This window comes from Bos taurus, chromosome 19 (assembly GCF_002263795.3).
Source record: "Bos taurus isolate L1 Dominette 01449 registration number 42190680 breed Hereford chromosome 19, ARS-UCD2.0, whole genome shotgun sequence".
In the NCBI taxonomy this organism is placed as follows: Eukaryota; Metazoa; Chordata; class Mammalia; order Artiodactyla; family Bovidae; genus Bos; species Bos taurus.
Genome location: NC_037346.1, coordinates 56,935,005 through 56,958,051, shown reverse-complemented (window position 1 = coordinate 56,958,051; position 23,047 = coordinate 56,935,005). Strand labels below are relative to the sequence as shown.

The 23,047-nt window shown below is 52.8% G+C and overlaps 1 protein-coding gene and 1 long non-coding RNA gene across 2 annotated transcripts; one reads left to right on the top strand and one right to left on the bottom strand.

The window, feature by feature from the left end:
- Nucleotides 1-1,107: 1,107 nt before the first annotated feature.
- LOC132343123 (uncharacterized) lies at nucleotides 1,108-4,768 on the bottom strand. Its single transcript, XR_009491813.1, has 2 exons — nucleotides 4,665-4,768; nucleotides 1,108-1,383 (listed from the first exon to the last, which is right to left on the bottom strand). It is a non-coding gene; the product is annotated as an uncharacterized lncRNA (long non-coding RNA).
- On the top strand, nucleotides 4,684-21,202 carry CD300A (CD300a molecule). Its single transcript, NM_001192456.3, has 7 exons — nucleotides 4,684-4,968; nucleotides 10,809-11,138; nucleotides 11,948-12,095; nucleotides 15,652-15,746; nucleotides 18,514-18,551; nucleotides 18,985-19,092; nucleotides 21,083-21,202. Exons 1-7 carry the CDS (start codon nucleotides 4,908-4,910, stop codon nucleotides 21,200-21,202), a joined length of 900 nt encoding a protein of 299 aa, NP_001179385.1. The 5' UTR covers nucleotides 4,684-4,907.
- Nucleotides 21,203-23,047: the final 1,845 nt, after the last annotated feature.

Here is a 23,047-nt window from a genome sequence, read left to right as displayed (position 1 = left end):
GGATCTTTAGCTGTGGCTTGTGGGATCTAGCTCCCTGACCAGGAATCAAACATGGGCCCCTGGCATTGGGAGCACAGAGTCTTAGCCACTGGAGCATCAGGGAAGGCCCAGGATCAGGATGCTTAGAGGAGTGCTGGGGGTGGGGAGAAAGCTTCTGACCTTCCCGAGGTCGGGAAGGGAGCTAGGGTCACCCTCAGCATGAAACTCACACATTCAAGCTCAAGGAGAAGTGTGCCTCTCAAAGTCAAAGAATAGAAATTTGTAAGTGGACCGCTTCCTGGTTGATCCCCCACTAGCACAGGGGAAGGTGTCCCTGGTCTGGCACCCAGGCCTTCCCCTGCAGGAGCAGGTATGCCTTTACCTGGGGTGGCCCGAGAAAGAGAAGGAGACAGAGGGAGGTGGTGATGATGATGGGGGCGGGGGGTGGTGGGGGCGGGGCGGGGATGCCCTGGCAAAGCCGTCAGTTTGGTTCCCGAGGCCGCAACACCCTCTTCCTCACCCTGCTCCTGAGTCAGCAGTGTGGGCGCCCTCCACGCCTTCCGGAAGCAGCCTCTCCCTGCCGGCCCTGTGTGCTCACTGCCCTTTGAGTCACGGGCTGGTGGGCAGAAGTTTCAGGTTTCCCACAGACAGATGTGGGTTCTCATAAGTGTGTTATCTCAACTTCCTGCCCGGAGTAGAAATGAACACAGGTACACGGCGGATGTTGAGGAAGATGGATTCACACCTCTGATCTCATTTTATGCCTTCCCGCCAAGGAGGCAGGGTGAGGAGTAGGGTTCCCCTTTCACAGAAGGAGAAGCTGACTGAACAAGGACGCACAAAAAGCCGGAAAGCCGCTCAGGTCCCCAACACAAAGGCTGGACCCTCCCCATTGTGCCGCCCCCTGTCGTCACAATCCAGGGCCCTGGGGAAGCCAGCTCCCCTCTCCCACCCCTCACCCTCAGCCCGGCTCCCTGCAGAGATCTTAGGTGATTCGGCAGAGATGCTGGAGGCCAGAGAGGCTGCCCACTTAGACACCAGCCGCTCGGTGGTCCTGGGTGCTTGGGAGGGGCTGGTGGTCAGTCTGGAGCCTGCTGCTTCCCCCTCCCTGGCGTCAGGCCGCTGGCCTCTGCTTGAACCTCGTTTGCGATGTAACCTAGGTGACACGCACAGGCCTACGAGCTCGGTTGGACAGATTTAACGGGCTCTCATCATTTTAAGTTCTGTCCCTTTCTTCTTCCTGGCGGTGCTTGTTTGGCAAGAAGACAAGAGAGACCTTGGTGGCCTGGCCTTCTCTGGACACATCTCCAATCTGGTTTTCCTTCCCAGGAAGTGCAGAGGAGGGGCACGGGTGTGTGTAAGCCTGGAGCTGCTGGTGGTCTCTGCTTTTGTGAGATCTTCAGCCTTTCCATAAAACAGAGGGCATGCGGTGACACCTGGGCAGAGGTGATCTCATCGGAAAGAGGCATTGCGGGGTTCAGAGGGGTGGGGAGAAGGAGGGGGTCTTCTGAGAAGGTGGCTGAGCCTGGCTCGGGGAGAGTGAGTGACAGGCATGGTGGGGAGGGGGGTCTGAGGATGAAGCAACGTCTGTGAAGAGCCAGCCACAGCCCTCCCGCTCGAGGAGCCCCATCCCTGGGTTCAACCCTGGGGAGCGCTCGACCACCTTCGCAGAGGGGCCGGAGAGGCCGCAGGTGGATGCCCCCCTGCTGACCACCCCCACCCCAACCGTGGGTGCCAGGTAAATTCCCCAGGCCCCCGCTGGACCAGGTGCCAGCCCCAGCTCCCTCCCCGGGGTGGAGAGAGTGTCCCTGGGGGCAGGCCCCATGAGCGGTGGCTCTGCACATGACAGAGAGCCTGGAGGACCCCTCGGGGGCCGTGAGGGCTCTCAGGCCTCAGCTGGCACGGTCACCTGCCTGTCTGCCCACCCGCAGCTTCCTCTTTCTCTCAGTCTGGACCACAGCGCATCCAGACCCAGACAGGACAGCATGTTGTTGGCCCTCATGTTGGTCGTGGTCGTTGGCCCCGGAACACGGGCTGGTTAAGCTGCCTGGGCCCTCAGAGGGTCAGGTCACTTGGAGGGAGTTTCCTTAGGGAGGGGCAGGAAGGCGAGGTGTGGCGGCCCCAGGGACGCTGGCTGGGCCAGGCAGAAACCGTGGAGTCAGCAGACACTGGTCTCACCCAGGCTCTGGCTGAAGGGAAACCAGATGCTTCCAGCCCCCTGTCTGTCCCCTTGGTCCCCCGCCTGTCTGTCCCCCTGGTACCCCGTCCATCCCCTTGGTCCCCAGTCTGTCCCTCCCAGCCCTCCGTCCGTCCTCACGGCCCTCCATCCGTCCTCCTGGCCCCTGTGCATCCGTCCTCCCGGTCCCCATCCATCCTCCCAGCCCCTGCCCATCCGTCCTCCCTGTCCCCTGTCTCTCCTCCTGGTCCTCCGTCCATCCTCCTGGTCTTCCGTCTGTCCTCCGGGTCCTCCAGACGGAAGCTGTGGAGTCAGCAAACGCTGATCTCACCCAGGCTCTGGCCGAAGGGAAACCAGATGCTCCCAGCCAGCGGTCTGTCCCTTCCTGCTGCCCCTCTCCTGGCTGTTCCTCATTCGGAGTCCCTCCCCTTGCCCTGTGGATCCTGTGGTGATGAACTCCCTGGGTGGTGCATCCCACCACCACACACACCTCCAAGAGCATAGTAGGTGCTCAGTGGCCGTCAGAGGCATCGCCCCCAGCCCCGCCCCCCACTGCCAGCTCCCCCAGATGTCAAGCTCTCCTTCTCAGCTGCTTCCTGCTTCTCAGTTCAGCCTCTCGGCCACACCTGACCCACTGTGGGTGAGACACGCCCTCCCTGAGGGACCCTTGGCTTTCCTTCCTGCGCAGGAGGAAGAAGAAGCAGGGCTGAGGGAGCCTCATCTCCCTGGGACGAGGGTGGCGGCTCTGAGATTGCGATGCCCCAGGGAGGGAAGTTCTGCAGGGCCCCACCCCCAAATCTGGGTTCTCAGAGCTCAACGGGCAGCTGCAGGTCTGGAACCCCCTACCCATCACCACCATGTCATCCCTGCCCACTGGCCTCCGAGCACTGGCGTCCACACTGGGAAGAAGATCCAAGAGCCTGGGAAGAGACCACCAGAGCCTATGATGAGGGGCTCTCTGGTTGCAAGACCCCCCGCTCCAAGGAAGGGGGTTCAGGCCTGGAGCTGCGGGTTTCATTTTCCCCTACATCTCATGCACTGATAATCTTTGAAGGCCAGTGGGGAAAGTACCTCTTTCTTAATTTTCTGACATCATGGGTTAATTTTGCATCAATCTGTTTCTTTCTTAGGGTTTGTGGGCAGGTTAGGATGAACAGGATGGGGTTGGCGGGGATCAATTGCCCTGGCCTTTCTTCTTTGCTGGCAGGAGGAGAAGGGGACGACAGAGGATGAGACGGTTGGATGGCATCACTGACTCAATGGACATGAGTTTGGGCAAGCTCCAGGAGTTGGTGATGGACAGAGAAGCCTGGTGTGCTGCAGTCCATGGGGTTACAAAGAGTCGGACATGATTGAGCAACTGGACTGAACTTCCTCTTTGCTATAGTTTAAGTGTTTCTCTAGGTTTCTAAGGACAGGCGCATCTGGCAGACTATTTGTAAAGCATATGTCTTCCTATCAAATCCTATTTTCTGGGACGCCCCTGGTTCTCCAGTGGTGAAGACGCCATGCTTCCACTGCAGGGGACTTGAGTTTGATCCTTAGTCAGGGAACAAAGACCCCACATGTGCATGGCAGGGGCCAAAAAATAAATTTAAAAAAATCCTATTTTCCTATTGCCTTTCATTAGAGGAAAGATATATTTCCTTGGGGAAAAAACTGGCTTGAGGACACTATTATCTCATCTTCAAGTGTTTGTATAATTATGATACTATTCTATTCCCTCCGATTAGCTATTGTTATTGACATTTTACAGGAGCTTCGGGTTTTGGTCAAGGTCACACCAGTGGTACAAAGCGTGGTTGTGGATGAGCCACAACCCAGCCTCCTGCTTCTTATCCAGCTGGTGCCTCCCCGCTCTTGACCTTGACATTCAAGACCTTGACTTTTGGTGGTTGATAAATATACATTTCTGGAAATGTTATAGGCAGAGCAGGAAGGGAAGGGCATTCAGGGGACTCCAGATGGGGGCATTTAGAGTTAATTATCTGCAAGCTCTCAGGTGGCATGTTAGGACTGGTTTCCGATGCTCGTGAGGCTGTTCTGCGCAACCTAGGGGCACGTGTCACAAGGAACGTGTGTGTGTGTATTTGGAGCCTGAGCTCCACGTGGATTGGGGAAGAGGGGTCCATGCAGGCTTGCTGAGTCCCGCTCTGTGCTCAGCCCTGAGCTGGGTCCGGTGGGGGCTGCCTGGGAAGGAAGGTCACCGCCCGAGGACCTTCAGGCCAAGTGGAAGACAGGTTTCCACGATGAGAAATCACTCAGGGACTCTGGGGTCATGGTGCCACCTTGGGGGTGCGGGCCTTGAGCCAGGGGGCTTGTAGAAGGGCTGCTGCCCGGGGCAGTCACACTGTGGGACACACCCAGGGCCCTTGCTCCTCCCCGGGGCTCTCACCCCGACCACAGGGAAACCAAGGAGCCACTGGCTGGGTTAGACGGGAACTTCAGCCTGTGGTTTGGGGGTGGGAGGGAAGGGGAGGTGAGCTGGGGGCTTGGGAGGGCTTCTCACCGGAAGTACCTACAGAACGTGGCCGGGGGGTCTCCGGCACCACCGGTAGGCTTGCTCCTCGGCGACCCCCATCTTCTCAGCAGCTCCAGGAACAGAACCGAAAAGAAGCTGAACAAGGAAGCAGCAAGGCTTGAAGAAAAGCAGAAGTGGGAGCCTGCAGGCCTGACTGTCCTCCTGGAGGGGGACTGAGACCTCAGGACCGGCTGGGCTGGCGCTGCGGCAGGCGACATCTGTGCTGGAGCAATGGCCCAGCCGCACCGGGCTATGTGGCTGCCCCCGGCTCTGCTGCTTCTCTGGGTCCCAGGTGGGGGCTGCCAGGGGATGGGGGGTGGGAGGGGGAGGGGGGAGGGTGGGGATGGAAGTGGGGAGGGCGACTCAGACTGGGGCATGGTCTGTCCACCGCTTAAGATGGACCCCATCCTCGGAGGGCATGGCTGAGGGCCCATCTCCCCTTCTGCATCCGTCTGGCCTTGCAGGAGCCACAGTGGGACACGGAGGAGGGGCTTTCCCGAAGGTTTGGGGATGAATTATTAGAGGAAGGAGGGCAAAAGGCAGGGCGTGCCAGAGTGGGTGGCAGGGTGACCGCCGGGCACACCCAGAACGTGCTCGTTGACAGGAGGTGCCCTCTGGGTCACGGGTCCAGGGGGTGGAGGAAGTGTGGGGACCAGGCAGGGGCTGGCCCTGGTCTCAGGGTCACGGAGGTGAATGAACAACCAGGGTGGCTCGAGGGGCCGGGACCTAAAGACCAGGGGGCTGGTGGTCTCCAAGGAAGGGAGATGGGGATTCCCATCCAATCGGGGAAGGCGAGGGGGACAGGGCAGGGAGGGGGAGGGCAGAGCAGCTTCAGGGAAGGGAGGAGGAGGCTTGCTCCCTGGAGGAGAGGGCTTCCTTGTGATGATTCCTCTCCTGGGCCTCTAGGAGTGTTCACGGCTCTCAGACAGCTCCTGCAGCCCTGCCAGTGTCATCCTTGTGTGGTCAGTGACTCAGGCATCCTGACTCTGGATCCCAAGGACTGTAGCCTGCCAGGCTCCTCTGTCCTTGGGGATTCTCAGGCATGCCTGACTCTGGATCCCAAGGACTGTAGCCTGCCAGGCTCCTCTGTCCTTGGGGATTCTCCAGACAAGAATACTGGAGTCAGTCGTTGCCATTTCCTCCTCCAGGGGATCTTCCCGACCCAGGGACTGAACCCCTGTCTGCTGCGTCTCCTGCTTTGCAGGCAGGTTCATTACCGCTGAGAAACCGGTCACCTTCTCATGACTTATGTTTCTACTGTCCCTCTAGGGGGTTCTTGTGTGTTCGCAGGATCTGCCTGGGTGGAGGGTCCACTTTTTCTCTGGTTTCCTCTCTCATTGGTCATGGGTGGAGGGTCCACTTTTTCTCTGGTTTCCTCTCTCATTGGTCATGGGCTCGTCCCACGATGCCCAGGACTGAGATGACGGTGGTCATGCCTGCCTGGCCCCTGACCAGGCAGGTGTGCAGTGTTTCCATTTAGTGTAAAGGAGGCACTGCCTGTGTTTTTAAAAACAGCAGCATCAGGAGTCAGGTGCTTTTTCATGATCTATTGAGATGATTCTTTACTGTCTGAGCCTCCAGGGAAAGAATCCGCCTGCAATGTGGGCGACCTGGGTTCGATCCCTAGGTTGGGAAGATCCACTGGAGGAGGGCATGGCAACCCACTCCAGTATTCTTGCCTGGAGAATCCCACAGACAGAGGAGCCTGGGGTCCTACAGTCCACAGGGTCGCAGAGAGTCGGACACGACCGAGCGACTGAGCTCACACGATGCAGCACTGAGACGATCACACCTCGCTTTGCGCTTTTCTTTGCTGAGTTTCACAGACGTTGCTTTTCTCCAATTGAATGTCTGCGGTAGCCCTACTTTGAGCAAGTCTATTGGCTCCATTTTTCCAACAGCATTTTCTCCCCTCGTGTCTCTGTCACATTTTGGCAATTCCTGCAAAATTTCAGACTCTCCACCAGAAAAAGATTAGGACTCACTGAAGGCTCAGATGACGCATAGCATTTTTTAGCAATAGAGTATGATATTTTTAAATTAAGGTATGTAAATTGTTTGTAAGACATAATGCTAATTGTTGCACACTTCATAGACTGGAGTATAATAACGTAAGCATCGCTTTTTTCTTTTGGCTGTGCAGCATGTGGGATCTCAGTTCCCCAACCATGGATCAAACCCACACCCCATGCATTAAAACATGGAGTCTTCACTGTTAACCACCAGGGGAGTCCCAAACATAGCTTTTATATGTGCTGGGAAACTAAAAACTTCTTGTGACTTTCTTTATTGCAATATTTGCTTCACTATGGTTGTCTGGATGGAGGAAGAAATGGCAACCCGCTCCAGGATTCTTGCCTGGAGAATCCCACGGACAGAGGAGCCTGGTGGGCTCCAGTCCAGGGGGTCGCAGAGTCAGACATGACTGAAGTGACTGAGCACGCACAGTTCTCTGGAACAAAATCCCCAATCCTGGCACGGTACACCTATAGTTTTTTTCCTTTGAACTATTCAAGTGGTGATTATAGCAAGATATTTGGCCGGATTTTAGTCTTTGATATACATTATACTGACTTTGGGAGAAAGCGATGGCACCCTACTCCAGTACTCTTGCCTGGAAAATCCCATGGATGGAGGAGCCTGGTAGGCTGCAGTCCATGGGGTCGCTAAGAGTCGGACACGACTGAGCGACTTCACTTTCACTTTTCACTTTTCACTTTCATGCATTGGAGGAGGAAATGGCAATCCACTCCAGTGTTCTTGCCTGAAGAATCCCAGGGACGGCGGGACCTGGTGGGCTGCCATCTATGGGGTCGCACAGAGTCGGACACGACTGAAGCGACTTAGCAGCAGTAGCAGCAGCAGCAGCATACTTACTTCATAACAAGAATTGGGCTTCCCTGAAGACTCAGATGGTAAAGAATTTGTCTGCAACGCAGGAGACCTGGGTTTGATCCCTGAGAGAAGGGAATGGCTACCCACTCCAGTATTCTTGCCTGGAAAATCCCATTGACAGAGGAGCCTGGCAGGCTATAGTCCATAGGGTCACAAAGAGTCGGATACAGCTGAGTGACTAAGCACGTATGATAAGAATTAGGAAGTTTTTCCTGTTTCCTTATTCTCTGCAGATGTTTAAATAAAATTGGGATTGTCTGGTCTTTGAAAGTTTTGAGAGAATTAACTTGTGAAACTGAGTTTTTCTCCTCAATTTTTGGAATGGAAAGAAAAAGGAACTTCTTTCTTCTCTTTTCTCTCCAGTTTTACTGAGGCATAATTAACAAGTAAAAACTGTGTGTATATATATATGGTGTACAATTACAGTGATATTTTGATACATGTATACACCATGAAATAATTACCATATCACTTCACATAGTTATCTTTGGGAAAGGACTCCTTGCTAACACTTGTAGGTACTGGTCTACATTTTTAAAAAATCTATTCTGGATTAATATCGGTAATATATACTTTCCTAGAAAATCACCAGTTTGGGGGACTTCCTTGGTAGTCTGGTGGCTAAGACTCTGTGCTCCCAACGCCGGAGGCCCAGGTTTGATTCCTGGTCAGGGAACTAGATCCCATATGCCACAGCTAAAGATCCCAAGTGTGGCAACTAAGACCAAGCTCAACTAAACAAATAAATACATGTTTTTTAAAAAATGAGAAAATCACTAGTTTTGTCCAAGTGTGCAGACGTTTTTGTAGAGGCCTGCAGTTTACCTATTTTTCTTTTTAATGGTTTACGTGTGTCTTCTTTTTATTTTTTCTTGATCTGGTTACACACAAGAATGTCTATTTTGTTGTTTGTTTCTCCCAGTTGAAAAATCAGCTTTTCAGCGTATACACTAGTTGAAGTGTTTTTTGTTTCCTGATTCACTAACTTCTGCTCTGGCTCTACTCTGTCTCCTGGGTGGGGTGTGAACGGCCGGTTCCTCTCCACTTCTTGTGCTGGATGGTTCACACGTTTATCTGGGATTTAGTGGGATGAGATTTTGTGATTCTGAAGTAAAACATTAGGAAAACAGAGGAACACCCTGTTAGAAGAGACAGAGACAGATAAAGAGGCAGACAGAGATAGGCACGCAGAGACAGGGGCAGAGAGAGATGATGAGACCCAGAGAGACAGAGAGACAGAAAGTGAGAGACAGAAGGAGAGAGAGGACAGACAGACAGACAGAGAGAGAGAGATAAGGAGAGACAAAGACACAGAGACAGTGACACAGAGAGACAGACAGACACAGGGAGAGAGACAGACGGAGACGGTGCAAGGGGAAGGCAGGCCCCGGACGCAGAGGGCTGGGTCCCGTGGGTGGAGGTGAAGGGGGCCCAGCCCAGACAGGGGAGCCGGGAGCCAGGCTGGAAAGACGACAGTTCACAGTCGAGGGGACACAGGGCATGGAGTCTGGATGTGGGCAGCAGAAGCAACGTCATAAACGAAGGAAGGGCTGGGACGTTTATCTGTTAAGCACTCGGGATGTGTCGATTTTACTGATTTGTTATTTTCTAGAAAATCATACATTCATCCAGATTTACACACTTACCTGTATAGAAAGTCTTTTTTTCTATTTTTGGCTATACTGCACGGCTTGTGGGATCTTAGTTCTCAGAGGGTTATCTATGTTCATTAGACTGAATTTTCTGAAATGTCGGCTTTCTTGGCCAGACACAGAGGGATACCGGCAGCTTCGTGTGGTTCAACCTGATATCATTCTCCAGGCATTTGGCACCCATTATCTCATCCAATTGGAGAAGGCAATGGCAACCCACTCCAGTCTCTTGCCTGGAAAATCCCATGGATGGAGGAGCCTGGTAGGCTGCCGTCCATGGGGTCGCAAAGAGTCGGACATGACTGAGTGACTTCACTTTCACTTTTCACTTTTCACTGAAGCGACTTAGCAGCAGCAGCAGCAGCAGCATCTCATCCAATACTCCCAAATGTCTGCGAGGCTTACCAGTCATCACCACGTTACCAGTGAGGCCTCTGAAGCTCAGAGAGGTTAAGTAACTTGTCCCAGAACACACAGAAGACTTGTCATAGAACTGAGACTAAAACTCAGATTCTTCTGATGCCCTTTCCACGCCACAGTAGCACTGGCCACGGAGCATCTCAGGAAACATCACACCCACCATGGGGCTGGAGAAGGCGTCTCTGCGGGGCGTCTGCCACCCAGGCCAGAATAGGACCCCCTGACGGGCTCCCAGGAGTGGGAGGATGGGAGCTTGTGGTCAGCTTTGGGCAGCTTTGAATGGAGAACCGTGTGGGCTGGGGGAGGTGCTCACACCCAAGTGTTTGCTGAGGGCCTACTATGTGCCAGACACGTGTAGACCTTTAAGATACAAGAAGGCCCCAGAGGCTTACGTTCAAGTGTCTTCAAGTGATTTAAGAGCCTGAAAAGCCAAGTCAAATTAAAGACACCTAACTCTAGCTAAAGACAGCAAGCCACACCCTCCACCACTGTGGGGGCCCCGTCACAGAATTACAGGGCTGGTGAGGAGCCGTATCCACAGGGGCCAGGGCGGGGGGGCATGTCCTCGGCTTGGAGGCCAGCATTAATGTCACACACGTCACCTTAGTCCCCGGCTCTGTAGCAGAGGACTGTCTGGGACAATGGCAGACGCCAATCTTAGAAATAAAGCATAAGCTTCCCTGAAAATTAAGTCAACAGGAGCTGGGCAAACTGAAGTAAGACCCAGGGTGAGATGAAGACTGTCAGTAAACTGTGTGTGCGGGTGACTTTTCATCCGCAAAATTTGCCAGGTATGTCCGGTGCTTCTGTGAACCATCTGGCAGCCCTCTCTCTGCCTCGGGGCACAGCCCCTTGGTGGGAACACATCAGCTGCGAGCGGTTCTTCAGGTGACTGAGCTGCTCTGGGCTGGGGGCATCCTGACAATCTGGGAGGTGGGAGGTCCCTGGTGGGTGAGAGGTGGGAAGGGCAGAGGAAAGAAAGTTGGGGTCTAGAGGAAAGGGCAGCTGTGGTCTTAGGCCTGACAGATTGGAAGGGGCAGAGTCTCAAGGTGTATTCAGGCTGATGCGGGGCAGCTAGCAAGAGATGCGGGAACTTTTGGGGGTGACCCCAGGGCATCCTGACCCAGGCCCACCTAATGGAGCTGGACCCGGTTGTGTTTTCCAGGCTGTTTGTCCCTGAGTGGCCCCCACAGAGTGAGGGGCATCGTGGGGGGATCCCTGAGCGTGGAGTGTCGGTACCAGGAGAAATTCAGGAACAATAACAAATACTGGTGCAAAAACTCATGTTTGTTATCACCGAATATTGTGGCGACCACAGAGTCAAAGACAGAAGTGACGCAGGGCCACGTGTCCATCAGAGACCATCCTGCAAACCTCACCTTCACAGTGACCTTGGAGAGCCTCAGAGAGGAGGATGCGGGAACGTACCGGTGTGGGATCGATGTGTCATATAAATTTGACCCCACCTTCGAGGTGGAGGTGTCTGTGACTCCAGGTGAGCCATGCACACCCCTACCTCCCCCTGTACCAGCAACAAAGTCACCTGAACAGTCTCAGGTTGGGATAGCCAAGGCACAAATCACATCAGAGAGCAAACTCTGTGTGTGTGTGCACACACACGTGTGTGTGTAGGTGTATGCATATTGTGTGTATGTGTGTGTGTGCTCACATGTGTGTGTGTATGTGTAGGTGTTTGTGTATGTGTGTGTGTGCACACACATGAGTGTGTGTGTGTGACAGAGAGACAGTCAGGGCTCTGGCACATCCCCTCGGTCTTGAGCGATGAGAAGGTGCTTGTCGGGGAAGGGGTGGCAGAGAGGTGGGGTGTGCAGCTGAGAGAGGAGGGTGCCGTGGGCCTCCCTGCCGAAACCCGGGGAGCTGTGTGGGGAAGGTGGGGAGCTGAGTGGAGAGAAGGCAGGCGGGGCGAAGATGCTGAACACAGTGGGAGCGCTAACACGATCTGCAGTCCAGGCAGCCATCTCTGGCAGGCTCACGAGGCTGTGACTTGGTGTGGGGGGGGCAAGACTGGGGGTGGGGGTGACTCTGGGGCCTCCAGAGGACCCTGACCTCATCATGGGGATGGGATCAGGGCTGTTGAGGGCAGTATCTGTGTTCCATTTGGAAATGCTCACTTGGCCCTGGGAGGGTCCTGGCCATGGGGTCCTCCATCCTGCCCTCTTCCTGAGTGATTATTTTGTGTGAAAGGTATTGGGGGGGTGGTGGTAGAGTGGTGGTAGTACCACTCTACCACCACTCTATTGGGGGTAGGGTGGTGGTAGAGTCAGAGTCTGATTTGTATTTCAGCACCAAGGCCAACCCGACCGACTGTCACAGTCAAGACCTCGACAATCACAACCAAAGTTTCAACTGTGTCCTTCACCACCCTGGCCACAGAGGGCACCACCCACAGCACCAGCAGCCAGGAGGAATACGACCCCACGCAGACCTGGAGGTAAGGTGCCCTAGGCCTCTGTCCTGGAAGCGGGCCTCCTCTGCCTTGGGGTCTATTTGGTCAGGAGCCCTGTCCCCGTTGACTGGGGCCTCTGGCTCCCTTTGCACCCAGGCTGGAAGCTGGTCTGTGTCTCCTAGCTTGGCTTGTAGGGGCCACACTGGACCTGCCCTGGGCTCTGAGAGAGGGCTTAGGCCGGGCAGAAGCTGGGGGTGGAGGGAGGGAAAGCGACATTTAATGAGAGCTGGTGAGATGATATCCTGCCAGGCGCACGCTCAGTGCCCCACCTGGGCGTCATCATCTGCTCCTTACAATCCTTCACCACCATCACTCTCAGTTTATGGATGAGTAAACTGAGGCTCCGAGAGGTTAAGTGACTGAGTGGGTAATACAGTCACAGAGGCAGACTGCCTCCCAGGCTGAGTTTTTATGATTCCGAAGTTTTAGGTTCTTTCTTCCAAATTTGTGATTCTCGACCTTTTTTTTGGCAGGGGGAGGTAAAAAAAAAAAAAAAACCCAGGAGAATCTGACAACATTTATAGTTTCTCTCCCTGGAAATATGCATATTGTCTGAAATCATTTCTGGGATTCACAGACTCCCTTTTTAAAAAATTAATCAATGAATTTTTATTTTTGGCTGCACAGGGTCTTTGTGGCTGCACTGGGGCTTTCTCTAGTTGCAGTAAGTGGAGGCTACTCTCTAGTTCTGGCACAAGGGCTTCTCATTGTGGTGGCTTCTCTTGCTGCAGAGCATGGGCTCATGCTCATGAGCATGAGCTCAGTAGCTGTGGTGTGTGTTAGTTGCCCAGTCATGTCCAACTCTTTTCAATCCCATGGACTCTGGCCCACCAGGCTCCTCTGTCCATGGGATTCTCCAGGCAAGAATACTGGAGTGGGTTGCCATGCCCTTCTCCAGGGAATTTTCCCTACCCAGGGATTGAACCTGCGTCTCTCGTGTCTTCTGGGTTGGCAGGCAGGTTCTTTACCACTAGCGCAACCTGAGTTGCGGTGCACGGGCTTAGTTGCCCCGCGGCATGTGGGATCTTCCTGGACCAGGGATCGAGCCTGTGTCCCCTGCATTGTCAAGCAGATTTTAACCACTGGACCACCAGGGAAGCCCAAGACTCCCTATTCTGACACCACCTGGCGCCCTGCAAGTCGATCCAGAACTGGCCACCTGGGAGTCAGCACAGACTCCAGCATCCTGTGAGGCTCGTGAGGCTCAGTCTTGTAAGATGGCCTGACTTCAGATGCCAGAGCTCTTTGGGGATGCTCAGATCATCACATTTCTGATCAGCTGGATACACAACCCACTTGGGTTTGGTAATTGCATAGGTAATTCACAGAATGCAGAGAAGTGTTATATTATAGTTTTATCATAAAGTATAAAGGTCAGGGTGCTTCCCAGGAGGCGTTAGTGGTAAAGAACCTACCTGCCAATGCAGGAGACATAAGAGACCTGGGTTTGTTCCCTGGGTTGGGAAGATCCCCTGGAGGAGGGCAAGAATATTCCAGTATTCTTGCCTGGAGAATCCCCATGGGCAGATGAGCCTAACCATGAAGGCTACAGTCAACGGGGTCCAGCCTACGGCTGCAGGCTACAGTCCGTGGGGTTGCAGAGTCAGACACGACTGAAATGACTCAGCACACACGCATAAAGGTCAGGACCAGTCAATGAAGAGACATGTAGGGCAAGGTCTGGGAGGGTCCTGACTGCAAAATTTCTGTGCCCTTTTCCAGTGGAGCTGGGGGGCATCACCCTCCCGGGACTTTGATGTCTTTACCAACCAGGAAGTTCCTTCAAGTCTTGATGCCCTTAGTTTTTCCTTGGGTTTCATGGCACGGACATGACTAACTGAATCATTGCCCACACGACTGACCTCAACCCCCAACACCCTTTCCACTTCCCTGAAGGTCAGGCTGGCCAGAGCCCCAAATCTCTCATCACATGGCTGGCCCTTCTGGTGACCAGCTCTCATCCTGAGTCAGGGAAAATCTCGGGCAGATCCAAGGGGCTTGTGAATCACAAAGTTGCTCCTATTACTAGGAAAACCTCAAGGATTTAGAGCCTCCCTTCCAGGAGCCAGAGGCAAAGGCCAGTCAGATTCTTTATTATAGGACACCCCACGACCCCTCCACTGGCTTCCTGACAATCCAGGTGACAAGCTTTATATCAGGCAAGGTGAGATTCAGGCCCCAAACATGCCGCCTTCAGAAATGATCTGCAGATGCACACCTGGGGAATGGAGCTGGGTTTTTTAAACAATAATTTTATTTGTCTATTTGTCTTTTTTTTTTTCCTGTGCTGGGTCTTTGTTGCTGCACAGGCTTTCTCTAGCTGCAGAGACTGGCGCTTACTCTCTAGTTTCTGTGCTCGGGCTTCTCACTGCAGCGGCTTCTCTAGTCATGGAGCACAGGCCTGGTAGTTGTGGAGCCCGGGCTTACTCCCTCCGCAGCTTGTGGGATCTTCCTGGACCACGGACCAAACCTGTTTGTGTCTCCTGCATTGGCAGGTGGATTCTTCACCACTGAGCTGCTAGGGAAGCCCCGGAGCTGGGTTTTGTATAGCTGAAGCTTGTACAGGTCTCAGGGGTGGGGGGGGTGCATCTTTAAGAAAAAAAGACTAGAACATTATGGATGCCAGTTAGGCATAAAAGAAGGGGCCCAAGCAAGGGAGGGGCAGAGCCCAAGTTTCGTCAGTTCCCCAGGAAAGCAACTGCTGCTGTCTGAGTGTGAAGTGGTAGAGTTTCAAGGTGATGCTTTTGCAGCCAGGTTTGTAATTGCAAAAGACCGGGCAAAAGAAATGCCCATGGAAAGGGAAGAGTCAAATAATTTGTGGTCTGTGCATGCAATGGAATACTATGCAGCTGTAAAAAAAAACAAACCCACAGGGAACTTCTGAATGTAGTGACATGGAGAGATCTTCAAGATGCATTGTGAAGTAAAAAACTAGTGTTTATCACTGACTCAATGGACGTGAGTTTGAGCAAGCTCCAGGAGATGGTGAAAGACAGGGAAGCCTGGCATGCTGCAGTGCATGGGGTCGCAAAGAATCGGACACGGCCGAGCAGCTGAACAACAGCATTTACACCAGCGGCCCCCAACCTTTTTGGCACCAGGGACCAGTTTTGTGGAAGACAGCTTTTCCACAGACGGGGGTGGGAGTGGATAGTTCAGGCAGTACTAAGAGAGATTTGGGGGGTGGGGGGTGAATGGGGAGGTGCTCACCTCCTGCTGTGTGGCCAGGTTCCTAACAGTCCCCTGGTGGGTACTGGTCCACGGCCCGGCGGTTGGGGACCCATGGTATATACTATGCCTCTTATATGTGAAAAAAGGACATATACAAAAATAATGTATATTCGTATTTTCTTGTGTTGAATAAAGAGGCTCTGGAAGGCTCTTAGGTGTACCGTGTGTGTCTGTAGGGGGATTTAGGTAGACGGGGGTTGCAAAGGAGGCTTTACGCTGTCTGCCTTTTTTTCAGTGGGCGCTTATCTACTGAACAAGAGAGGGAAGGTGGGACCCCCTGCCCCACCCAGCCCACCCTGTCTCCCTTCAGGCTCCACGCGCTGCTGATCTCCTTGGCGCTCCTGCTGCTCCTGCTGGGGGGCATCTCACTGCTCGCCTGGAGGATGGTTCAGAGATGGGTTAAAGGTGAGTGAGCCCCCCACACCCGCCTGCACCCTACCCCGAGGGTGGGCCGGCCCCGCCCACACCCTCCGGTCCTAGAGGAAATGCGTCTGGGTTTCCAGAAGGGTCATCAGCTGTATCTCCCCTGGGACCACATGGCCCTGGGTGACCCTAGAGGGCAGGCCCGGGAGGGAGTGTCCGTGGTATGGCTGAGAGGAGGTGACTTTAAGGCAAGAGGCCTTTCCCACGGCAGGGCTGGGCTCGTGAAGCAACGTCCCTCTTCCGTCTAAACCCTTCCGTGACCTCCTACAGCCTCCAAAGTCCAGGCCTGCCCAGCATGGTCAAGGCCCTTGGCAATCTGTCCATCCTCACACGCTGGAAGGCAGTGGTTTCTCAACTTCCTCTGCGTTTGCTCTAGGCACCTGGGGGGCCTGCCCTGCCCTCCACCAGCTCACTCCTGATCCCCTGAGTGCTGCTCTCCACTTCCTTTCCTCTGGGACCTCTTCCTGGCCCCCAAAGGGCAGGTCAGGGGCCCCTTCAGGGGGAGCCTCTGTTCTCCCGCCATCAAAGCCCTTGTCCCACCAGTTTGTCCCACCTGCTTCGTAGGCTGCCTCCCCACCAGCCCATGCAGCTCCTTAAGATCAGAGACCCTTACCCAAGAAGGCACGGGAGCAGTATGTGTTGAGTGAAAGTATTATTTAATATTATTTAATATTGTCACAGTGGCACCCAGGGAGCCTGTGGTCCAGCCACTCTCCTCTGAGCTCAGATTAAAAGAGAAAATAGGACGCCCCCAGCATCCTGTCTGGTGCTCAGTAAGTAGGGGCTCAACAAACGCTTGAGCAAATTAAATACATAGAAGAGCAGAGGAACCAGTGCGCTGTGACCTTCTTGCTGGTGGGTGGCCCAAGTGTTACCTGTGTCTGCTTAAAAAAAACTGCACAGCGTGAGAGTTGCGAGCTAGGTTTTATCTGGGGCAGAATGAGGACTGTGGCCTGGGAGAGAACACCTTACATAGGTCTGAGAAACTGCTCCAGAGATTCAGGGGGCGGGGAAAGGTCAGCGTATCTGTGATTTTGGTGAATGGGGAGGAACACAGGCAATCAAGCACATATTTTCCCAGGAGGTTTCTTTTAGTCTTGGGAAGCTTCTGCTACTCACAGCGAACAGTCGTCACCGTGAAGGATGTTCGTTCTTTTCTAGATACGGGGAGATGCAAGGATTGGGCTCGTAAAAATCAGCCCCTGAGACTATCTGACTATCTGAAGACCTGTCCCTCCCATTTACCTGGCGCGCAGATGCCTCATTCCTGCTCTCCACCCTGAGCTCCTTTCAGGGGGTGTTGAAGCAGCTGCATCAGCACCTGATTTGATCCTTGCAGAGGCAGATGGCAGGCACCCAGGGCAAGTGCCGGTGCGTACTTGACTCCTGTAGGACAGCAGCTTTCTGCCTGAGATGGGTGTGAGCCTTAAGGTTCCTTCCTGGACTAAGAGTTCTTAATTCCATGTGCACCGAGTACCTGGGCAGAGGGGATATTTGTTCAGAATGACCGATGCTGAGCCTTTTGGGGCTGCAGTGAAACTCTGGTGGCTCTGCCCCACACCTGCAGTGCTAAACTGGGAGCTGGTTCTTACTGGGAGCAAAAGGGGAGACCCCGCCTTACTCTCTCACCTCCAGCATCCCCGTGGGGTCCAGCCCCTCCCTCTAGCACATCTCAGGCCTTTAGCAGCGAAATCGGCCTCAACATACGTATGCTTGATGGATGGAAAGAAAACCACTTCCTCTTCCCCATCTGCTCTTCCCGTATCACTTCTGGGAACCATATTCTAAAACTTCAGCCCGTACTTCTTTACCACATGGGGGTTTTCCCAGCCTGGGTTGCCTCAGATCTGTGGGTCCCAGAGATCTCCAGGGTGCCCTTCCACCTAAAAAGCGTCCCTCCCCTTTAAAAACGGGGTGTGTGATTGCTGTAGAAAATTGGAAAAAGACATAAAACACAGAGAGAGAAAGAAATTCACCCTAATAAATAAAAAGAAGAACTTGCACCACCCAGAGAAAACCAACCACAGACGGTTGAGTCACATCCTTACGGTCTCTTGCAAATCTGACTTTTTAAAACGTTTGCTCCGTATGTAATTCCACTTTCATTTTTTTAATTAAAAAATTTATCGTGTTGACTTGTTTTTGTTTGTGCTGGGTCTTCGTTGCTGCGTGCAGGCTTTCTCTAGTGGTGGTGTGTGGGCTTCTCGCTGTGGTGGTTTCTCTTGTTGGAGAACACAGGCTCAGTAGTTGTGGCACGTCAGCTAAGTTGCCCAGCAACATGTGGGATCCTCCAGGACCAGGGATCGAACCCGTCTGTGTCCCCTGCATTGGCAGGTGGATTCCTAACCACTGGACCACCAGGGAAGTCCTGTAATTCCACTGTTCAACTTTAACACACTGTATGATTTTCCCTGCTAATAATCTCCTCCAAATCCCTGAGTGCAGAGTTGACTTGTGTGAGTGGATCACACCTCGTCAAGGGATCTTTGCTAACGGGAGAAAGGCTTTGTGTTCATGTAGCCTCTGTCTCTCCCCTGCTTGGCATCTCGGCGCCTATCTCCCAGCTGCCTCTGGGGTTAAGGTTAGGGTTAGTGAACCCTGTGGCCCTGCTGGCCCCAGCCTGACGCCTGCCTTGTGCTCACTTGTGGTTCCTTCCCTGAGCCCACTCTTGTCATTCACTTATTCATTCACTCGATCATCCTGCCTCATTCTAGGATTCAGTCTCCTTCCTCTTCTTTTGCCTCTTTAGCTGGAGAGAAACCAGAGCCGCCCCAGAGCCGCAGTCAGGTAAGGAGGGTTCCCGCAGGAGGCGAGTCAGGGTGGCTGGGAGGCACGCAGGGGATGCTGGGGACCCGATCTGTCTCGTTAGCTGGTGGAGGTCCACGTGGATCCCACATGGATAGAGCGAGGTGCTCACCTAGAGCTGGAAGAACAACGCCCGGGAGGTCTGGTCGCTAGGTCACCGTGAGCTCTGGCCAGCCTGTTCCCTCCCAAGGGAAGGGGAGGGATGGAGGGTCCTCCAGCCCAGTTGTTGACCTGAACATTCAAACACTCCCCAGAGAAGACCTGAGTGGGGGAGGGGGAAGGCAGGATGGGAAGGCTGGGGCACCCGGAGCGTAGAGGGGAAGGGGAGATGCTTGCAGGGACACGGGCCTCTCTAGGCTGGACTGCAGGGGGGCCTGTGGACACCCATCCAAACCCGCACTCCTGTCCACCCCAGGCTGCTGAGCAGACTGAGCTCTGCTATGCGAATCTGGAGCTGCAGACGTGGCCCCTTTCAGGAAAGCCCGTTCAACCCACGCAGGCGGAGGTAGAATACAGCACAGTGGTGAGTGCAAGGGCCCAGCTCCCGTCCTGGGGACCGCGGGCCGCGGCAGAGGCATCGCCATGTGGGGTCCGGCAGGCAGGGAGGGGAGAGAGGATCAATTGGTCACCTTGTGCTTCTGTAGGACGAGGATACACAGAAAACCAGTCAAGTGTTGGGGACGTCTCTGGCGGTCCAGTGGCTAAGACTTAGCCTTCCAATGCAGGGGGTGCAAGTTTGATCCTGGTTGGGGAGGTGAGATCCCACATGCCTCTTGACCAGAAAACCAAAATATGAAACAGAAGCAATATTGTAATAAATTCAATAAGGACTGTAAAAAAGGTCCACATCAAAAAAATCTTAGAAAAGAAAAGAAAATGAAGAAAGTGTAGATTTCGCCAGACCTTGCTGTCTTTGTGGCTGAGGGGTCGGGTGGGAGATGAAGGGGCTTTTGGAATGGCCAGTGGATAATCAAGAGTCAATAAAGTACAGCACTTATTAAGCACCTACTATGTACCATATGGACTTCCCCGGTGGCTCAGACGATAAAAGAATCTGCCTACAATGCGGGAGACCAGGATTTGATCCCTGGGTCGGGAAGATCCCCGGAGAAGGAAATGGCAACCCATCCCAGTACTCTTGCCTGGAAAATCCCATGGATGGACAGAGGAGCCTGGTAGGCTGCAGTCCATGGGGTCGCAAAGAGTTGGACACGACTGAGCGACTTCACTTTCACTTTCATGGACCACATGGGCTTTCCTGGTGGCGCTGGTGGTAAAGAACCCGCCTGCCAATGCTGTAGACATAAGAGACATGGGTTCCATCCCTGGGGTGGGAAGATCCCCTGGAGGAGGGCATGGCAACCCACTCCAGTATTCTTGCCTGGAGAATCCCATGGATAGAGAAGCCTGGCGGGCTACAGTCCATGGGGTCGCACAGAGTTGGACACGACTGAAGCAGCTTAGCAGGCATGCACACTCACGTACCGTACACTCAATGTTAAAGCCAGTGGTTTTGCACTGTTTTGGTCCCATCATCTCTTTGGCATGAACTCTACTTTTTAGATTTTTACCAATGAGCCCCTGTGGGTCAAGCCGTAGGCACAGCATTGAAAAGTGGAATAATGGAAGACGTTGCCTCCCATCCCCACCCTGTGCAGGGTCATAACTCACCCTTGAGTGGAAAGAGTTTAGGCAGAGGTTGAGGGATTAGTTGTTAGAGAAGACGAGATGGAGGTTTGAGCATCAGACACGTGGCCGGGGACTAGCAACATCCTAGCTTTTCTAACTTGGTGACTAATGACCCCAAAGCAGATCCCAGGCGCTCCCCCAGCTCTGATGCTTGGACTTTGCGCTGTGTCTTTGATAGTGATCAGGGCTCCTGGCCTTTCCCAATCAATAGAAATTGATCAGAGGCCAGACAAGAAATTCAGGCAAGGCTCTGTGGGGCCCCTGCTGCAGCAGGAGGGAGCAAGAACAAACAACAGTTTTCCTTGCTTGGGGGCCGGTGAGGGGAGGGGTGTGTCCAGGGGTGGGGCTAGAGAGGCGGCTTAGGTGTTTTGCCCCGTCTTGGGTGTTGTTCTATGCAGGGGGCATGCGCAGCACACTGCTTTTGCTCCAGGCTCCTCCAAAGTGGCAGGTGGGTTTTTGGTCTCTTTGTCTCTCTAGTCCAGGATTTGCCCCAGCTATGCCTGCATGCAGTTATGTTTAGTCCCTTAGAGTTTCTTTGGATTTTGTTGCTCGAGGAGATGTTTGTCCAGGTGCAAGCCCTGCAGCAAAGGGTCCCAGGTCTGGCATGTCTCATCTTGACCAGGTGGGGGCAGAGCAGGTGGGTGGATGGGATTTTGGAGACCCGCCTTTGCGAGAGAAAGTGGCCAGGACGGTGAGGACCAGTGGAGCCTCCACCATCCCCCGCCAGTGGAACCTGCCTCAGGTGGCCCCTCTGATGTCTCCTCCCTAATCTGGGATTCCCACTTCCCCGGCCTCTCCTGAGCCTCTGGCCTCTGTCTCTGCAGGGCCCGCCCAGCGGCGATCTTCACTACAGCTCGATAGTGTTTGACCCCCGGAGCCAGGATTCCAAGGCCGACAGGATTCCCTCCGAGATGCCAGTGTACAGCATGGTTAAGAAGACATAAGCTCGTGTTTCCAGCCTTACCAACTGGAGGACTCTGCGGGTCACAGGAGGCCCAGGGATCGGCCTTCACCCCCGAGCCTCCCTCCACCTGCTCCTCTTGATGGTGACTGGCAAGGCAGCTGTGCTCCCCAAGGCTGCCCGTCTTGCGCCATCAGCCAGGCTGGCTTCCCTGAGGACGTCCGGGAATGCGGTTCTGGACGGTCCGGTGGGAAACCTTCCATCCCAGTGGCTCTCGAGGTCTCTCTCCTCTCTTCTCTGCTTCATCCCAGCTCCAGGTGGCTCCAGGCAAAGGTGGGACTCCTGTAGTATGGTACCTACGAATAGCTTTGTAAACCACAGCCCCATGGAAGTGTCTGGGGTTGCTGGAGAGTGGGGAGAACCGGCGAAGAGCCAGGAGAACTCAAAGGCATTGAAGACTGGGCCCCTGTCTTCTTATGGATAAGCAGACCAAGACTCAGGGAGAGGAGAGCCTTGCCCACAGCGCCAGAATGAGTGGCACACTTCTCTGGACTCTTGGGATTATTGTTAATCTAAGAGATATTAATAACATTGAAAGTATCTTAAGAGAGAAGAAAAAAGTTATTTAAACGTTGCAGCTGTATGTCTGCAATATTGTATTAAAAGTCCTTTCTTTTGAAGCCGATTAATATTTCATTGATGTATATATCACTTCGTGCTTATCCATCCATCTGTCTGTCAACAGAATGCTTCTATATTTTAGCTCTTGTGAAAAATCCAAGTTATGAGCTTGGTGTACAAGTATCTCTTGGAGACTCTGCTTTCAATTCTTTTGGGCATACACCCAGAAGAGGAATTGCCGAATCATATGATAACCTATTTTTAATCTTTGAGGAACTGCGATACTGTTATCGGCAGTAGCTGTACCATGTTATGTTCCCACCATGAGTCTCCAGTTTCTTCACATCCTTTCCAGCACTTTTTTTTTTTAAATAGCAGCGAACCTAATGCATGTGAGGTGGTTTCTCGTTGCACTTTTGATTTGCATTTCCCCAGTGATTAGTGAGGTCGAGCACTTTTCAAGTGCTTATTGGCTATCTGTGTATCTTCATTGAAGACATGTCTATTCAGTCCTGTTGCCCATTTTCAGATTGATTTCTTTGTTGTTATTGAGTTGTCTGTGTATTCTGGATATTCAGTCTTATCAGATATATAATTTGCAAATATTTTCTCTCATTTTGTGGGCCAAATTTTTACTCTGTTGAAGGTGTCTTTTGAGGACAAAAAGCTTGATGTTTCACGAAGTTTAATTTGTCCATTTTGTTGCTGCTACTGCCTGTGCTGTTTAGGTCATATTCAGGAAATCATTGTCAAATCTGAGGTTCTGAAGATTTTGTCCTTTGCTTTATTCTAAGAGTTCAATAGTTTTAGGTCTGACTAGCTAACTTTTTAGACTAGCTTTGGCTTTATCCTTTTTATAGCTCCTAAAGTTATAAAGGTAGGTCTTTTTATTTGAGATCTTTGCCCTTCTTTTTAATGTAAGCATTTAAATTTCCCACATAGCACTGCTCTCATTGTCTTCCATAAGTTTTGTAGATTGTGTTTATGCTTCCGTTCATCTTTAAGTGTTTTCTAATTCCCTTTATGATTTCTTCTTTGATCCATTGGTTGTATGAGTGTGCTGTTTCATTTCCACAAGTTTGTGAATTTTCCAGTTTTAATTTTTTCCCTTTTCAAGTATTTATTGAAAGATGAATAAACATAAATTGACTGGTTACATAGTCAGTGTCAATTAGTTTTTTTAATTCCATCTTATAATACCATGTAATGTCTTGTAAGAAAAAAAACTTTTTAAGCCTTGAGTAATGCCTTTACAGTATGAACTGGA

What these genes read in the sequence shown, in the direction of transcription:
- CD300A (NM_001192456.3), top strand. Translation starts at nt 4,908, where the DNA reads ATGGCCCAGCCGCACCGGGCTATGTGGCTGCCCCCGGCTCTGCTGCTT. An exon ending in GCTGCTTCTCTGGGTCCCAG is followed by an intron (nt 4,969 to 10,808) that starts GTGGGGGCTGCC and finishes TGTGTTTTCCAG; the next exon opens with GCTGTTTGTCCCTGAGTGGC. An exon ending in GGTTCAGAGATGGGTTAAAG is followed by an intron (nt 15,747 to 18,513) that starts GTGAGTGAGCCC and finishes TTGCCTCTTTAG; the next exon opens with CTGGAGAGAAACCAGAGCCG.